Source organism: Aspergillus costaricaensis, assembly GCF_003184835.1.
Source record: "Aspergillus costaricaensis CBS 115574 unplaced genomic scaffold BO79scaffold_82, whole genome shotgun sequence".
Taxonomy (NCBI): Eukaryota; Fungi; Ascomycota; class Eurotiomycetes; order Eurotiales; family Aspergillaceae; genus Aspergillus; species Aspergillus costaricensis.
The window spans coordinates 1-13614 of NW_020291882.1; the positions used below are offsets into that span (position 1 = coordinate 1).

At 50.3% G+C, this 13614-nt stretch overlaps 4 protein-coding genes across 4 annotated transcripts; 2 read left to right on the forward strand and 2 right to left on the reverse strand.

Moving 5' to 3' along the window:
- Positions 1 to 2414: 2414 nt before the first annotated feature.
- BO79DRAFT_280697 (putative protein kinase (Lkh1)) lies at positions 2415 to 4717 on the reverse strand (the record flags this gene model as incomplete). The annotated part of the gene is made up of 6 exons (XM_025688073.1): positions 2415 to 2618; positions 2671 to 2758; positions 2807 to 3269; positions 3325 to 3672; positions 3726 to 3804; positions 3866 to 4717. 6 exons carry the CDS (start codon positions 4715 to 4717, stop codon positions 2415 to 2417), a joined length of 2034 nt encoding a protein of 677 aa, XP_025533648.1.
- Positions 4718 to 5181: 464 nt separating this feature from the next.
- BO79DRAFT_241602 (uncharacterized protein) lies at positions 5182 to 6548 on the forward strand (the record flags this gene model as incomplete). Its single annotated transcript, XM_025685136.1, has 4 exons — positions 5182 to 5235; positions 5455 to 5540; positions 5685 to 6055; positions 6099 to 6548. The coding sequence occupies 4 exons, from the start codon at positions 5182 to 5184 to the stop codon at positions 6161 to 6163; spliced, it is 576 nt and encodes a 191-aa protein (XP_025533649.1). The 3' UTR covers positions 6164 to 6548.
- Positions 6549 to 7590: 1042 nt separating this feature from the next.
- Positions 7591 to 9634, reverse strand: BO79DRAFT_81223 (uncharacterized protein). Its single transcript, XM_025689785.1, has 2 exons — positions 8474 to 9634; positions 7591 to 8418 (listed from the first exon to the last, which is right to left on the reverse strand). Exons 1-2 carry the CDS (start codon positions 9549 to 9551, stop codon positions 7772 to 7774), a joined length of 1725 nt encoding a protein of 574 aa, XP_025533650.1. The 5' UTR covers positions 9552 to 9634; the 3' UTR covers positions 7591 to 7771.
- A 350-nt stretch (positions 9635 to 9984) lies between these two features.
- Positions 9985 to 13484, forward strand: ysh1 (cleavage polyadenylation factor subunit YSH1). The gene is made up of 5 exons (XM_025689025.1): positions 9985 to 10436; positions 10494 to 10591; positions 10935 to 12081; positions 12139 to 12799; positions 12864 to 13484. Exons 1-5 carry the CDS (start codon positions 10284 to 10286, stop codon positions 13445 to 13447), a joined length of 2643 nt encoding a protein of 880 aa, XP_025533651.1. The 5' UTR covers positions 9985 to 10283; the 3' UTR covers positions 13448 to 13484.
- Positions 13485 to 13614: the final 130 nt, after the last annotated feature.

Here is a 13614-nt window from a genome sequence, read left to right on the forward strand (position 1 = left end):
GGGGGGGGCGTTTGTTCATAGCTGTTGTCTTCGGGTCATCGTGCTTTGCAATGCTTTTTAGATCGTTAGACCGTTTGTGGATAGATCGTGTGGTTGCATATATACTATTGTGGTGAGCATTGGTCTTGAGAGAAGCCAAAGCATTTTAACTTATAAATGGATTGCTATTAAGTGCCACGCATATACTACTTGGCACGTCATCACTCTCTCGGTTACAACTGAAAATATAATATATATCTACTTACTACTACTACTACTACTAGTATAACCTCTTTAAGTTACGTAGTAGTGCTGGAGTACTACCAGTATAGCCTGAACCTGAAGAGTATCATACTTACTTATAAGTATAAATAATCATATACTATAAAGTAGTACTGCAATGTTCCACCAAGAACTAAGCCATAGATATAATCCGAACACACTCTTCTTTACCATGATCACATAATACTTGTACAATAATTGTAATAACCCCCACCTAGTACTGATTCCATCTAGTATATATGATTACTTAGTGTTGAGTAATGTCCAGCTATAGGATATCATATAACATACCTTATTACTTATCTTATAGGAAAAGCATAAGACTTTAATTGTATATTCGTATATACTACCATGTGTACTGATGGAACTAGCTCTTTTATATAGAGTATACGTATATTTACCCCCTCCTCCATCACCAAATAGCTAGTAACAATGATGTCTTTCAAAAACGCCCACACATTCTCTCGCGCAATACTAACAAACCCCCGGGCGCCCCTTGATTGACATTGAGTCTTTAAAGAACACTACTGAGTCAGTGGCACTAACTAATTACCATGCAAATTTAGAGTTGATTGTATCATTTTCAAACTCAGATTCAATCATGTATTTCGTCGAAGTCGAATTTCGTCATTCAACATTCCATGAGACCATGAGAGAAAGTACAATGAAGATAATCGATAACACACACCCCAACCACATTCCTTCATCTATCTTTTCTTCCAGGCGATTCGTATAATGGAATCACGGAGGCGAAGGTCATTGGGAAGTCAAGTTGTAGTGTTTGATTCAGTTTTGATATTGGAGAAGAAAAGGCGACTTTTGCTTTCTTGTGAGGAGGAATGAACAGAATGGTGGTGGTAGTTGAATGTTTTGATACTCAGTTGTAAAGTGGAACAGTTGGGTGCATGCATAAGGGTGAGTATTTTGTGGAGGCTTTTGTTGGAGGTAAGTTGGCGAGTGGTGGGGATGGAAGATATTTTGAAGTGAAATGTTGAGATATTGGAAAGTGTAACTGTAGTTAGAGTTGCTGAAGGGCTTCAAGGGAGATATAGTAGAGTAGTAGTGGGGAAGGGATGGATTAGTATTGTAGTAGCCATTCTGTTATTTGGGAGGGGAATGGAATTTCCGTACCTGTCTTATATCTATTGTTGTGTGTACTGGTGTGATAAGCAGTAGGGATGGCTGTGAACATGATGCTGTTTTGATGAAGGTCTTCAAATTGTCCATCATATCAAGGTTGGTATTGGTATTGGTATATGAGATGGTAGATGGTAGCGCCAGAGAACTCCGGGTCCGTTGATCAGTCGTAACGAGCTCATAAAAGTAAGTAGGTAAGGTAGTATCAAGTGGTATAATATATATACATCGGTAGGAGTGGTGGTTCACAATGCACACGTCTATGCATCATCATCGCCTCGGTCCATCCGAGGGAAACAGACAGACAGACCAGAGGGTACTGCTCTACCGCGTCGAAGAACAAGGCCAAAAGGTCAAGAATCATAGTCGAAGCTATGCAGGAGATAAATCGTCATGTCACCAGCGCCCGTAGACGTCAATAAGTTCCGAGTATGAGAAATCACATCGAACGACGCTGCGAGAAGAAAAAAGACGATATAAAAAAAAAAAAAAAAAAACGATGAAGCACAACACAAATCCCATAAGCCCACAAAGCCCCAAGTCCAGGCCGCCCGGACTGTATAAAAAACACATAAATATAAAATGGTATGTCCCTCCGATGATCAAATATATGTCGTACTGCTTTTTTGTCCTCATCGGGGACTGGTGTAGTCAGGCCCCGATCAACGGTTTCTTGTGTTCACAATGAAGCATGCAAAACCCCATACACCTTGCCCGACTGCGGGCATCAACTCCGGGATATCCCATCCATGTACCCTCCGTCAGTTCCATTACCCAGTTATCGTCAATCGGCTAGCACTATCGCCAGGCCATCCCTGAGAAGTAGTATCCAAACAGAAAAATAACATCCCTCTATCGCAAATGTGGCTGTACCCATACATGCTAACGCCTGGTGGCTGTCGAAGGGTTTACCTCGACGTACCAGCCTCTTGGTATAGAAGGGCTCCGCAGCGTCTGAATATTAGCGCGAAGCTAGATCACACCCGATACAAGTGTCCAGCGGAAGGCTGTCCAAATCAACGCCGCTGAGTGGTGCGTTGCAGCTGCTCCCCAATCCGTAGGGCTTCAGTGCCGTCATCCACCAAGGACTCCTTGAACCACTGGTGCTTCAACGCTTCCTTGGCCGTGATGCGGTTCTTCGGGTCATACACGAATATCCGCTGAAGGAGATCGAGGAATAGTTTATGGAACTTGGTGTTGGTCGGGATGAAATCCTGCGGCTGGTTAGCAATCCTGATCCGGGTCTAGGCCGTGAGTGGAGGGGGATCGTACCGGAAGCTGCTTCATTGCCCTCACATACTTTCGTGAGGCACGAGTGGTCTGATCGTTCGGGTATTCAAGCTTGTTCCTGTTGAAATACCTGGGACTGTCAGCATAGTTCGGCGGGTGTAACCACGATGTAACTTACTTGGCGGCCTGGTTTTGGCCTGCGCTGCGACCGCCTTGCATCACCTGCCTCACTAGTCTAGTGTCGATGCGGTCGCCGATAACAGCTTCCATCATGGCAAGGTGCTCCAGGTTGTCATGCGTCTGGAAAAGAGCATCCCCAGTGAAGAACTCCACGAGGATGCAACCGATACTCCAAATGTCGCAAGGGAAGCTCCAGCCCAGATTTAAGATGATCTCGGGGGCCCGATAGTGTCTAGTGGACACCACAGACGAGTGATACTCATCATCAAAGGTGGCTGACCCAAAGTCAATCAGGCGGATCTCACTGTCCAACAGCACACGTCTTTGACGTGCACTCCGGGAGATGGCATGCGAAGAGGATGGGATGGTGCGATTATAGGTGAACGTTTGGTAAGCGTTGCTGACGAGGAGGATGTTTTCAGGTTTAAGGTCGGTGTGGATGAGATTGAGGTCATGAAGGACTGAGAATGTCAGCTGGATATCCCCAGTGATAGGCATATTGCCAAAAGTACTCACAAGCTACACTGGTGAACAGCTGTCGGGCGAAGTTTTGAATCTGGCTGCTGGGGAACGGCACAAAGCCGTTTCCCTTCAGAAAATCGAAGACACTTTGCCCCAGCAGATCCGTCACGATACAGATGTGATTGCGATAGTCAAAACAATCCCGCAGGTGGATGCACTTGTTGCGGTTCTGCTTGTCATTGGAGGCCAGTGTGGACAGCACCCGAAGTTCAATCCGCGAAGCATCCCGGTACTTTTGGATCGAGCGGATGATCTTGACGGCACAGCGGGTCTTACGCTGCTTGTCAAACGCTTCAACCACCTTTCCGAAGGTACCTTGCCCCAAGAGTTTGATGATCGAGTCTGCGAAACGTTAGCATCGCTCGTATCTGACAGACCACGAAGGAAGCACATACATCGCTCAGTCAAGGGAGTGTTAGGATTGACAATATAATGGCCATCGTCGTCATCATACTTTTCGCCTCGATTCGCATACTACAGTTGGTTAGCAAAGAAGGAAAGAGAGAGGAGAATGGGGCGATGACTTATCACATACATCGCGGACCACAGGCACCGGAACATCCTTTGCCTTGATGGGCGGCTTCGGCGGCGGGACATAGCTCAAGAACGCATCCCCTGCGTTCTCCAACTCCCGCCGTTTTTGCTCATCGCGAGCGGACTTGCGGGTGGTTACGCGCTTGCGTTTCTGGCCAACATTGGCATCTTCGTAAATGATCCCATTACTGGCACCCGAACTTCCCTGGGACAGAGATGTAGGAGCCGTGGTGTGCAGAGAGGTTGTCCGATCAGTCGACAGGGAGGCAGCCGATGACTCCTCGCCATAGTGTTGTGGATTGATTGAGTACGACGGCCGATCATAATACGTGACGTCGTAGGCAGACTCGATGCCAGTGCGCCGTTTTTTCCCGGCCGGCTGAGGAGCGTTGCCGTTGGCTGCCGTGACGGTGGACGCTGTCGCGAGACTGCGCGAGGAGGCCTTGGACTGTTCCGGAGGGGGCGTGTCATCGATGACAATCACCTCCTTCGGGATCCCATTTTTATAGAACTCGCCCCAGTTGGGTTTCCTCCTCCGGGTGCCCTGCGCTGTTGTGCCAGCGCTCACAGCGTTGTGGGCTGGAGGCATTGTTGTGGTGGCAGTGGTTGTGTTGGTGGTTGTGGTAGTCGTTGGGGTGGGTGCGGTTGGCATAAGCTTCGGAGATTGCACGAAAGGAAGGGTAGTAGGCGTCGGGGCGGAAACGGGATAGGGATATGAAGAGGGGACGAGGCGAGAAGTGGCTGCAGCGGAGGTGGTGGGATAGGATGCGTTCGGTTGGTAGGGTTGATGATGGGGGTATCCGTAGTGTTGCTGATGCGGATGCGTCGCGGTAGCCGTGGAAGGGGTGGACATGATGCAAAGGAAAAGTGTATACTAGCCGGATGTCCTCACGGCGGATTCCGGCTAGATGAGAAGGAGAGAGGGGGAAGGAAGAGAAAGGAGGGAAAAGAGAAAGGAGATAAGGACGTGAAGAGGAGGAAGAGAAGAAAGAGGAAAGGAGAGAGGGGAGGAGATTCACAGTCGCCGGATGGTCGTCGGCCGTCCGAATTGTCGTAGTAACAAGCGGCAGTCGTTCCTCGTAGTAATCCTAATCTCTGCGAAACTACCTGGGAGCAGGGTTCGAACACCCGGGGATTCTCGTGTTGAAATTCCAGCAAAAAGTGGAATGAAAATTGATGGGGGTATAGAAAAGAATCAAAAGATAAAAAGGATTGCAAGAGAGAAAAATAAAAAAAGAGGAGTCAAGGAGAATATTATCGGGCAAAGGAAAGGAAGAGCGAGTCGAGAGGCGTGGGGATCACTGGCTGGAGGGATGGATGGATGGCGAGGCGGTCGGTCGGGGGAACCAGCAGGCGTCCGAGAAACGCTTCGTACGGTACGGATGAGCTCACGAAGGAAGACTCATTGGGTCACCGGGTGAGCCAAAGGAGAAATCATTGAAGTGTCGAAGAGCATCAGCTTGGGATAGTGGGTTTATCAAAGAATGGTGAGCATCGATGAAAGGGGGAGAAAAGCAAGAAGAGGTGGTGGTGCTCCGCGAAGACTGGAATTTGAAAATGGGAGAGGCGATGAGATCTGGTGACAGATAGACGGACTCCCAGAAAGAACTGAGTTGCGCTGGAACGGGAAATTCCAGCGCCCAGAGAGCAAGTGAAAATGGGAACCTTCCCAAGAAGTAAGTAGTTGGTAAGGACCAGTTTATCCTCGTCAATTCTTGCCTGGATTTAAACAATTCGGCCTACAGCAACAAGCACTACAAAGAAGACGGACAATAACAACTACAAATCTTCCTTCTATGAGGGGGAGATCAAAATGGCAGCGTGCAGAACTTATTCCTTCAGCCCGCATTTACTGACCAAAAAGAATACAGACCGAACAGAACCTCCTCTCCACCATTACGGCGGTCTCAAGGGTCATGGTGGATGATGGCGCCTCGCCGCACGAGCACCACCACAGAAGGTTTGTTCGGTTACGACACAGACACACACACACACACATACAACTCGCCCTCTTCATCCTCCATTCCAGTCGGTGTCATTGGGCCTTCTGGATCAATCAATCCTCCGAGGAAGCCTATTCTTCGGCTGGACACCGTCTTCGATGTCGGCTGTCTTGCTTGCCCTTTGGCGATTCCCCCTTTTCTCTATGCGGCAATAGCCCATGAAAGGGCAATCGCGATTATCAATAATAGTAATTCCAATCCCAAACAAACGATCTGGCACGGTTTTTGTAGGCGCAGATCGCAAGGCTCATCTAACCCAACCAGCCCCGGAGGCAAAACATAGCGCCGGAGTTTGAGGCGAGTCTAGGCTTCCAAGCTCTGGATGACATCCACCGGTTGAGGTCCTTTCTTCCGCGAACCGAAATGTCAGATATGAAACACGTTACCAATTACCCTGCGAGACCCAACTGGTCAGGTAAGAAAGGGAGACGATGATGATGATAAGGTATGGGTGGCATTGTAGATGTGTTCAACCGGCCTTTCTTGTCATCGCTCTACTCGTCTGCGGTCTTCGCCGTGCAGTGTTAGTCTATTTAGTAGTAGTTGGTGGTGATGGTCTGGTGGCAATATGTCGTCGTGGCTGCTGTTGCGTTTCGGGCACCTTCAGACGACCGGAGAGGGCTTGCTGCATGACATGCGTTTTTCCATCTGGTGGGAAGTAAAACTAAGAGAACTAACTCGTTTGCAGTAGTGAGAAGAGATGCCTCGTACCGCCAATTTGCCCTGGGAGAAGGTTTAATAATAACCCGAAAGAACGATGCTCTGGATGATGACGCCGCGGAGGCGTTTGATTGGTTTTGGGGGCGGCGAATCTCCGCTTTTCGGCCTTGTGCTCCCTTCGTCCCAATTCTTTAGTCCCTGATCTCTGACATCATTCCCCCGAAGTTGATCCTCTTGTTTTTGAAGTTGGGGGTGGTACCCTCCCCCGCTGAGTTGATCATGCTCTTGGGGAACCCCGCTTTGCTGCTCTCGTCTGCAGAAAAAAAAGGGATCATCGTAGGGATAAGAGGGTGATGATCCGAGTGTGACTGGACCGATGGCTGAAAGTCTGGTGGACAAGCTGATTGGCAACTTTCCCCGGGCAACCGATGAAGTCAGATTCAGTAGTTGTTCCGGCTGAAAGAGACTTGCGTGTTTGGTCCCACCCGATACCCCGAACAATCTAGCGTTAACCCTAAACTGCTCTGGGAAACCTCGGGCTTGGCATGCAGTACAAATGGCCTCAGGTACGAAACAAACTACAACTACGCGGGAAATAGTAGGGAACGAAGGGATAGAAGATGGTCAGTCTGCTAGGTAAATATGTCATATCATTTCAAACGTATGAAATGCAGTGACCGAGTCGATACACGGAGAGACGGGCTCTACCAATGTCGTTTCTTTCATTTCTTTTGTTTTGCTCTCTTCTCCCCGTGGCACACTGGCAGAGCCAAATACCCTTGGGGCGTCAATTGTCGTCTTCCAGACAACATGTCACTGAACTGTCCGACAATATCCGCAATCCCAATAGACTGGCGTTTGCTGCTCACTGCCGTCGGTTAGAGAGATAGAGCAAGCGGATCGCAATAGCAATACCCTGATTCCCCTCCGTAACACACGGGCATAAGAAAAGTAATACATCCACATGAAATATCGGGCAGAGACCCGGGACAATTAAACAGGGGGTAGTAAGCTTGGAAGAACGGAAGAGAATCGGGGGCTTGAGTATTACTCAGACAATAGTCCGGGGCCTCACAATCGGATGCGAAAAGAATGGGCAAATGCACATACAATGAATGATAAGAACACCAACTGCGAGCACTGCGGAGTATGCAACCTTGCCAAGTAACCACGATCCTGCGCAGTCACAGCACGGAACCCAAAACGGAATTACAAACCGCTGAAGCGACACATGCTAGGTAATCTTAGTCCGCTCGATCCTCCTTCACATCTTTCGAATAGGCCTTTTGTACGTGTCGGGGGCCTCTGCCATCCAGCTCCAGCATGAATAGAACATCCCGAACCTGGATGCCGGCACCTTTATCTTTGTCTTCTCGCCATGTTCCCAGACGTTTTGCAGGCACGGCGGCTGGCTCACCGGAACGTCCGGGTTTGTCCGCGCTTGCAGGCGGCGTGGCGGTGTTGACCCGGGACGGCGTGGAAAATCCACTGCCAGCTGCTGCACCACGATTTAACCACGAGTACGTTTTTTTGCTTCCAAACATGCGACCAGATAGCATGCTGTTAGTAGCCAAGCGCGCGGTCTCTACTGACTGCTGATGTTGCTGAGCCTCGCTGGCCTTGGCATCCATGAGCTTTTTGGCTTCCTTCTTCGACATTCCCTTCTTATCGATGCTAGGGGCTCTCTCTCCGATCGGTGTGGAGGCGCCGGAGCCAGGGATATCCACAGATTCTGATCGGCTCGCTCCTCCTTCTCCAAGGATGGCATTTGCGCTGCGCTTGGTACGCTTCGCAGCACGCGCCTCTTCGCTGGAATTGTCCTTATCCATAAGCAGGCGATACTTCTCCGACAGTGGTTTGGTACCCTGCGATTCGATTGCTGAATGTGGGCCTATATGCCAACCGATTAGTCTGGAACACTTCTTGAAGCCTCGGGGTAAACAAACGCTTGAGTGGTGTGCTAGGATTTTCCACACTCCCATTGACAGCATTAGCCGAAGTAGCAACGTCCTTCCAATCAGTGGGGACAACCCCATGTGAGTGTGCGCGTCGACTGCGAGCCAGTGTTGAAGAATAATCGACCACCGTTCGCAACCGCTCCTCACATGCGATAGACATTAAGCTGAGAATGTCCAATAGAGGTGCACCGGTCTGGTTCAAAATTGTCTGCCCGGAACGTATGATCGATGATCCATCTGGTCCAGTGACTTCAATAGGCTGTTGGCGACCGGGTACGGGATGATACAATCCTTCTGCCGGTATACGGACTCCGAGTTCGAATCCACGTTTCTGCAGCCTCTGCTCCAAAACCTTGGTCCACAAGAAAGAGTCTTGTAAAGTATACTGTGCGCGCCGAGCTGCCTCAGTGTCTTCGCGGGTCGGCTCGTTAGGATCCTTGAAGGGCGCAGGAGGCTGCGTCGACGGCTCCCTGTAGAAGGAATCCTGCGTCGTCGCCGGCTTATATGGGGAGGGTTGTTCAAAACTAGGAGTCGTAGGAACGCTCCCAGTCGTCGACGCTTGTGATGTGAATGAAGTATTCACAGCAGGTGGCACCGGTTGTTGAGGTTGTTGCTGCGGAATCTGTGGCTGTTGAGGGCGAGGTGGTTGTTGAGCCTGCACCGGAGGACCAGAGTAACTGCTTGTCAGGTACGCCTCCTCTTCCCGCACATCAATTCCTGATGATGCTAGCACATCTGTGAGCTCGGCAGCATCGGTAGCCTTGTCTGCCGGTCGAGAAGGGGGTCCCATCGCGCCTGGAGGTGGAGGCGGAGGAGCGGGAGTCTGGGGGACGCCGTTCATATTCATGGTCGGTGTAGTCATGGGAGCCGGCTGGTGTTGCGGTAGTTGTAAGGTCCCGAAGCTAGGTGAGGCGTAAGGAGACTGGGACTGAGGGAGAGGTGAAAGATGTTGGCGCTTCAGAGGTGGAGGGACACCACCGTTTACAGGCGACGGGGCACCAGGTGAAGGTGAGGAACCCGGCGGGGAGAATGACTGCGTCAAGTGTTGTTGCTGGGGTTGCGCCATGGTGAATGGATGTTGTGGCTTCGATGAAAATTCCAACTCGAAGAATTAAAGGCAAGGCCGAGTCACGGTTGCGCTGGACGCTAGAAGGGAAGGTGTTTCGCGTTGTATGTATGTAGGAAAACCGGGCGGACTACTTTAACCGCCTCCACCACCAAGTGAGACCATCTCAGGTCATCGCAAGCAAGATATGAATGGCGTAGAGAGATCGAACAGGGAGTCTTGGTGAAGAAGCGAGCACCGGAGGGAGGGAAGAAGGTCGACGGGGTTTATCGGTGTTACTCTCGCGAACGGCGAAGGGGAGCTTCGCACCGACGAGGTTTGCTGTTGCGGCGATCCGGCCGGGAGCATCACGTGGCTGGCTTAGGTAAGTCCGCGCCATGTTGGACCTTGCGCTTCTTGGTTTCGCGACTTTCCGTGTCTTTAATGCGCCCAGTTGCAGGAAATGCAGAAGATATAACACACTTTGCCTGTTGCTCAAGATACTACTGTGGCGGACGCTGCACTGACTGTTTAAATTCCTGCAGATTTAGATCAGGTTCTGTGCAGTACATGTCATGGGCAATCAATCCCGCGTCAACTGACATCCTACGGAGCAGAGGCAGCTAGTTTAGGAATATCGGCACTTCCAGGAACACCATCACCTACTATTGACGCCGTCGCATCTGTACTGGCCTGCTGCATACTCTCATCAGTTCTGCATCGCTACCTGTAGCTTATCCGAAACTCCCAATCATGGCCACAAAGCGAAAGGCGTCGGCCTTAAATGCCGCGGTGGATGACGAGCCGGCCGATCCAACGGATGAATTGGCTTTCTATTGTCTAGGAGGTGGAAATGAAGTCGGGCGATCATGTCACATAATCCAGTATAAAGGCAAAACAGTGATGGTGTGTCATTCGCAACCCAATGCTGTAACTACTGTTTACTGACTGTGGTTTCATTAGCTTGACGCTGGTATGCATCCTGCGAAAGAAGGCTTCTCAGCCCTGCCCTTCTTCGACGAATTTGACCTCAGCACGGTAGATATTCTTTTGATCAGCCAGTATGTGGGACAGTCTCTCTTTTGCGTTCCCCTAGTCACCCTTCCTACACCGTCGCCCCCGAGCATGCGGGGATTGTTCATGGCCGTGGATTGCATCCCACACCACATACCTCCTTGGTTTCCCAGCATGGTGGCAGAGTTCTTCTCTGCCATCATAGCAATTGCATCTGCTCATGTACTGAGAGACACAATACAATATATGCTAGTTATTCATCTTGGTCTTTGCGTTGTATCTCTGTATCCGTGCCTTTTAACGCAGCCTCTGCTACATCATTGCAATTTCATTCTTGCTCGACCATCTGAATCGGACAGTCGGCTGATAGATACTCTACTTAACCCATAGTTTCCATGTTGATCATTCCTCCGCGCTCCCCTATGTGCTCAGCAAGACCAATTTCAAGGGCCGTGTATTCATGACACACGCCACCAAAGCCATCTACAAATGGTTGATACAGGACAATGTGCGTGTGAGCAGCACGGCCTCGTCTTCGGATCAACGCACCACTCTGTATACCGAGCAGGACCATTTGTCTACGCTTCCCTTGATCGAGACGATCGACTTTAACACAACGCACACCATCAATAGCATTCGCATTACTCCCTTCCCTGCTGGCCACGTCCTTGGTGCGGCAATGTTCCTGATTTCAATCGCCGGCCTCAACATCCTCTTTACCGGTGACTACTCTCGTGAAGAAGACAGACACTTGATCCCAGCCGAAGTTCCCAAAGGTGTGAAAATCGACGTGCTTATCACAGAATCGACGTTCGGCATTTCCTCCAATCCCCCCCGCCTGGAACGTGAAGCCGCCCTTATGAAAGCCATTACCGGAGTCCTGAATCGCGGAGGCAGGGTCTTAATGCCGGTGTTTGCCCTGGGTCGCGCACAAGAGTTGTTGCTCATTCTGGATGAATATTGGGAGACACATCCCGAACTTCAGAAGATACCTATCTACTATATCGGAAATACGGCTCGCAGATGTATGGTCGTGTATCAAACATATATAGGTGCAATGAACGATAACATTAAGCGACTCTTCCGTCAGCGTATGGCGGAAGCGGAAGCTAGTGGTGACAAGAGTGTCAGTGCAGGGCCCTGGGACTTCAGATTCGTCAGAAGTTTGCGCAGCCTGGAACGTTTCGATGATGTAGGTGGGTGTGTTATGTTGGCTTCACCAGGTATGCTCCAGACAGGAACCAGTAGGGAGCTTCTGGAGCGGTGGGCCCCGAACGAACGCAATGGTGTGGTCATGACAGGCTACAGTGTTGAGGGCACAATGGCCAAGCAGATCCTGAACGAACCAGAGCAAATCCCTGCGGTCATGTCAAGAGCAACGACGGGGTTGGTGAGGCGAGGCATGGCTGCCGGAAATGAAGAAGAGCAGAAGGTTATGATTCCCAGAAGATGTACAGTGGATGAGGTCAGTTTCGCAGCCCATGTAGATGGAGTTGAGAACAGAAATTTCATCGAGGAAGTCTCTGCACCTGTTGTGGTATGTAGTCCCCTTTACCTCCCGTCACGATATGTTTGGATTACTCATTCTCCTTAGATCCTTGTCCACGGTGAAAAGCACCAAATGATGCGACTCAAGTCGAAGCTGCTCAGTCTCAACGCCGAGAAGACCGTCAAAGTCAAGGTCTACACGCCAGGTAACTGCGAAGAAGTTCGTATCCCGTTCAAGAAGGACAAGATCGCAAAGGTAGTGGGTAAATTGGCTCAGATCGCACCTCCTTCGGAACAAGACGATGGCCAGCTCATGTCCGGCGTCCTTGTCCAGAATGGCTTCAACCTATCATTGATGGCACCCGACGATCTCCGCGAGTATGCTGGTTTGACCACCACCGCCATTACATGCAAGCAGCATATTACGTTAAGCTCTGCAAGCATGGACCTAATCAAGTGGGCTCTTGAAGGTACCTTTGGTGCCATTGAAGAAGTCGGCAAACCACAGCAGGAAATTGTCAAGAAGAAACAGGAAGATGAATCCGACAAAGCCAACGGAGATAAACTCAAGGAGGAAGCCGCCGATGAAGAAATCCCCATGGGAGATACGCAAACCTACCTGGTCATGGGTTGCGTGCTCATCCGATACTATCCTCGTACTCGCGAAATCGAACTTGAATGGGAAGGGAACATGATGAACGACGGAGTTGCTGATGCAGTCATGGCAGTCCTGCTGACTGTTGAGAGTAGCCCTGCGTCAGTGAAACGTAAGTGGCAACCACACATAACAATACCTATGAAGAACCATCCTACTAACTACAAATCATACAGAATCCGCAAAGCACAAGCATCACCATCACCACCACCATCACGACGATGACCACGCCCACCAAATTCCCAATCCCCACTCTAATGTCGGACCAGAAGAGCGGTTCCGACGTCTCCTCATGATGCTCCAAGCCCAATTCGGCTCCGAGATCACAGCCATCGAGCGCCCACGCCTACCCCCCAATAGTATTACCAACGGCGCTACTGACAAAGTTGACTCCGACGACAAGTCAACCCCCGTGAAGGAAGAAGAGGAGGAGGAGGAAGAGGAAGAGGAAGATGACCTAACAGAGCTAGAAGCAGCCGAAATTTCTCGTCTCCACGCACTAGGCATTCCATTTCCCGGGCTCGAAATCAAGGTCGACAAGCACATCGCCCGGATATGGCTGGAAGATTTGGAAGTGGAGTGCGCCAACCCTGCGCTAAGGGATCGGGTGCGCGTCGTTGTCGAACGAGCCGTGGAAACCGTGGCGAGCATGTGGGCAGAGGGACCTGCGCCTGCTACAGTGGTGGCTGCAAATGGAGAAAGCAAAGATCAGGATGTCTCTACGGGAATGAAGGCGACAGCGATTGAGGCTAAAGCGTGATATGAATCTGTAATTGGTGTATGTAACTATAAGCTTTTGATATGTTCCACTTGAAATAGTAACTATTTCCTCCCAGCCAGTACCTTAATTTAGTAAAGGCCGGCTATATCGGGTATATGAATCATACTACTACTACTCCTCCTCCTCCTCCTCCTCCTCCTCCTCCT